This window comes from Corylus avellana, chromosome ca1, assembly GCF_901000735.1.
Source record: "Corylus avellana chromosome ca1, CavTom2PMs-1.0".
Taxonomy (NCBI): Eukaryota; Viridiplantae; Streptophyta; class Magnoliopsida; order Fagales; family Betulaceae; genus Corylus; species Corylus avellana.
Genome location: NC_081541.1, coordinates 48,247,640 through 48,250,444, shown reverse-complemented (window position 1 = coordinate 48,250,444; position 2,805 = coordinate 48,247,640). Strand labels below are relative to the sequence as shown.

The window sequence follows — 2,805 nt, the reverse complement described above, 5'->3', positions numbered from 1 at the left end:
ATTCATCTGATTCATATGATTATAGATCAGTTACTATTAACTGCAGTCCACCAATTGGTATTCGAAATTCAAAAGATGCAAGTCTCTAGCCATTCATTAGAAAGGAGGAGCTCCTCTAACTAGTATTTACCCGCCCACTCAACAAGCGATCATCAAATTTTCTCTCCAACACCAGCGGACCACAAAAAAGAACCAAATGGCCAAAAAAAAAAAAATTATCAGATTCAGTGGCATCATCCAAAAGCAGAAGGAATAACGGTAATATTTCTCAAAGGGTGGGAGACATCCGTGCCCCCAGCATGCTGCACGAACTCAGCTGGTGAGAATGTGCTTCCATGGCAGACACAAACAATACTAACCTCCGACTTTGAATATCTGTACAAGAACCCGGTAACGGTTTTCCCGTTCGGGCCGTTCCCGGTCGTCGATACATACGGCATTTGAGGAAGTGGAGGAGGAGGAGTATTTTGGTTCTGAGTCTGGGGTTTGGGAGGCTTTCCCATGTCTATCTTGGTTTCCTTCGCTGGACCAGGCGTTGAATCACTTGGCTTTGGTTTTGCTTCGGTTCGTTCTTCTTCAGGTCGAGTATTATTCGATTGACGCACTTTATTGCCATGATCGGATTCTACAGGCTCAGAGGAAGCACTGTTTTCTGAATGGCCCTTGCTATGATCATTTGCTTTGTGACCATTCGATTGAGGTTGCACCAGCAAGGAGGGACATGAACGGCTTCTGGAGTCACTGCTGCCACCACCTGGAAAGATGAAGGAAAAATCAGTTAAATCTGTCTTGCAAAAAAGTATGATAGTTTTCTCACAACTATAATTATAGTTGGTGAATTACCATGAAGCAAAGAAACAAAGGGTAATAGACTATAAAGGGGATCTTTTCCACTATCAATTGGATGATCCAATAAAGGAAAATAACAAAAATGGAATGCTGTAAATCTGACTACAAGATCAATTTACCTTGAGGGTTTTATTTTTTTAAAATGTTTTGATGGGACTATTTCTGTGTTTTAGATTGTTTATTAATATTTTTGTTAAATTTTAACAAATGATTTATCGGCACGGGTGTGAAGTATTTTTCACATATTTCGGAACCAAATCAAGCCTATTTTGATAAGAGGAATGTTACCGTTTTTCTTGATTTTCTCTTGGTGTTTTCTTAATCTTACATAGATATTATTTTTTTACAAATATAAGAAAAAAAAAAAAAAAACTTAATCTACTAGTTCCTCTTATTTACGTAGGAAGAAAACACTACGAAAAACCGTAACATTTCTCTTTCGATCATAGGATTAATTGTAATTAGAAAATTAGAACAAAATTTTCTACAAATTGGATGATAGAAAAATTCCTCGTCACTTTTTTAATAGTATTAAAAAAAGTGTTTTTCACATGGCGAAAAAAAAAGCACATCACAATTTCTCCATATCATCATGCTTCCTTTACATTCACGTGCTACCACGATTCTCGGACCTATTACACACCCATTGGTCCGGGATGTCAACTAAATATAACACTTGGAATTTTGTGATACTAATCATAGCGTATAATTAATTTAATCACAATGTAATTGCGTTGTCTTGTCACCACAAAATATTTTAATTTCTATTTCTTGCCTGTATTCTATTTTATATTCTTTTAATTAATTAATTAATTTATTTTTGTTAGGGGAAATACAGAAAAGTTAAAACAAAATGTAAAGAAAATACATCAAGGGTTCTTTGGAGTACCTTCATGAGAGGAGCTATGGTCCTCCGAACCGGCCGAGGAACCGCAGATTGGCGATCCATACGACGTCGTTTCCCCACTCACACCATCTTTCTCGCCTTTCTCGCACCCGCTGGACAGGTTAAACCCCAGGCTCTGATTTCCTTTGTACGGCTTGAAACCCCGCCACGTGGACGGCTCAAAAGCGCCGTCACCAGGCACCCAACACGGCATCACGCACGGAAACCCCCCCAACCCCCCGTTCGTGAACGGCACGTACTGCACCGGCGCGTATGGATACTGCTGCACCGCCGCTGCCACAGCCGGAAACGGCACTGGATTCACAACGTCACCGTTGTGTTGACGCTGCATTTGCATTTGCTCATCTGTCCTCTCTCTCTTACGCGCCGCCGGCTCCTCCTCCATTCCCCACTCGCTCCCGTACTCGCCGTTCTTGGCCCTACACGTGCCCCTCTTCATCTCCTGCTTCTCTTCTCTCTTCCTCTTCGCCTCTTGCCTCCGCAGCGCGTGCATCTCCCGCTTCGCCAGCGGATCCACATGCTCTCCATCTCTAGCATTCACGTACACATCAAAGCCGTTGGATTCCGAATCAGCCGTCAGAGCATAAACTTTCTTCACCGGTTTAAGCTTCTCCGGCTTCCCGAAAGTCCCTCCGATCGACAACCCTAAATCCAGCTCGATCTCTTCCTCCGCCATTGCACAAATCTCCAAGACTCAGCCTCAAAAAAGCTCCAAACTAGAACAACTTCATAGCAGAGATCCAATACAAAAAAACTTTGCGTTTGGAAGCTTCAAAAAGTGCTCTAGGGTTTGGGTTCAGATTTTGTGTAGGGAGAGAGGGAAATATGAGGAACGGGACCAAAGCGGGATGGCCACGTGGCGTAAGCGGAGAAGGCGACGAAGGCGGTTGGTAACACGTAGCAGATTTTCGATATAATTAGCGGAAGCGTCGAGCAAGGTCGCACCACTAATGAATTAATTTAAAGAGGATTAGTATATTAATTATTAGTTATTGTTTGTAATTTATTTATTATTTTTAAACAAATTTATATAAGAAATATTAATATGG

General features: G+C 41.6%; 1 protein-coding gene across 1 annotated transcript; it reads right to left on the bottom strand.

Moving 5' to 3' along the window:
* Positions 1–205: 205 nt before the first annotated feature.
* LOC132190122 (uncharacterized) lies at positions 206–2,588 on the bottom strand. The gene is made up of 2 exons (XM_059605017.1): positions 1,739–2,588; positions 206–754 (listed from the first exon to the last, which is right to left on the bottom strand). Exons 1-2 carry the CDS (start codon positions 2,430–2,432, stop codon positions 234–236), a joined length of 1,215 nt encoding a protein of 404 aa, XP_059461000.1. The 5' UTR covers positions 2,433–2,588; the 3' UTR covers positions 206–233.
* Positions 2,589–2,805: the final 217 nt, after the last annotated feature.

Bases quoted from the DNA above. Each gene is read 5' to 3' on its own strand.
- LOC132190122 (XM_059605017.1), bottom strand. From the start codon at position 2,432: ATGGCGGAGGAAGAGATCGAGCTGGATTTAGGGTTGTCGATCGGAGGG. The intron at 755-1,738 runs GTACTCCAAAGA...TCATCTTTCCAG, and splicing joins CCATAGCTCCTCTCATGAAG to GTGGTGGCAGCAGTGACTCC.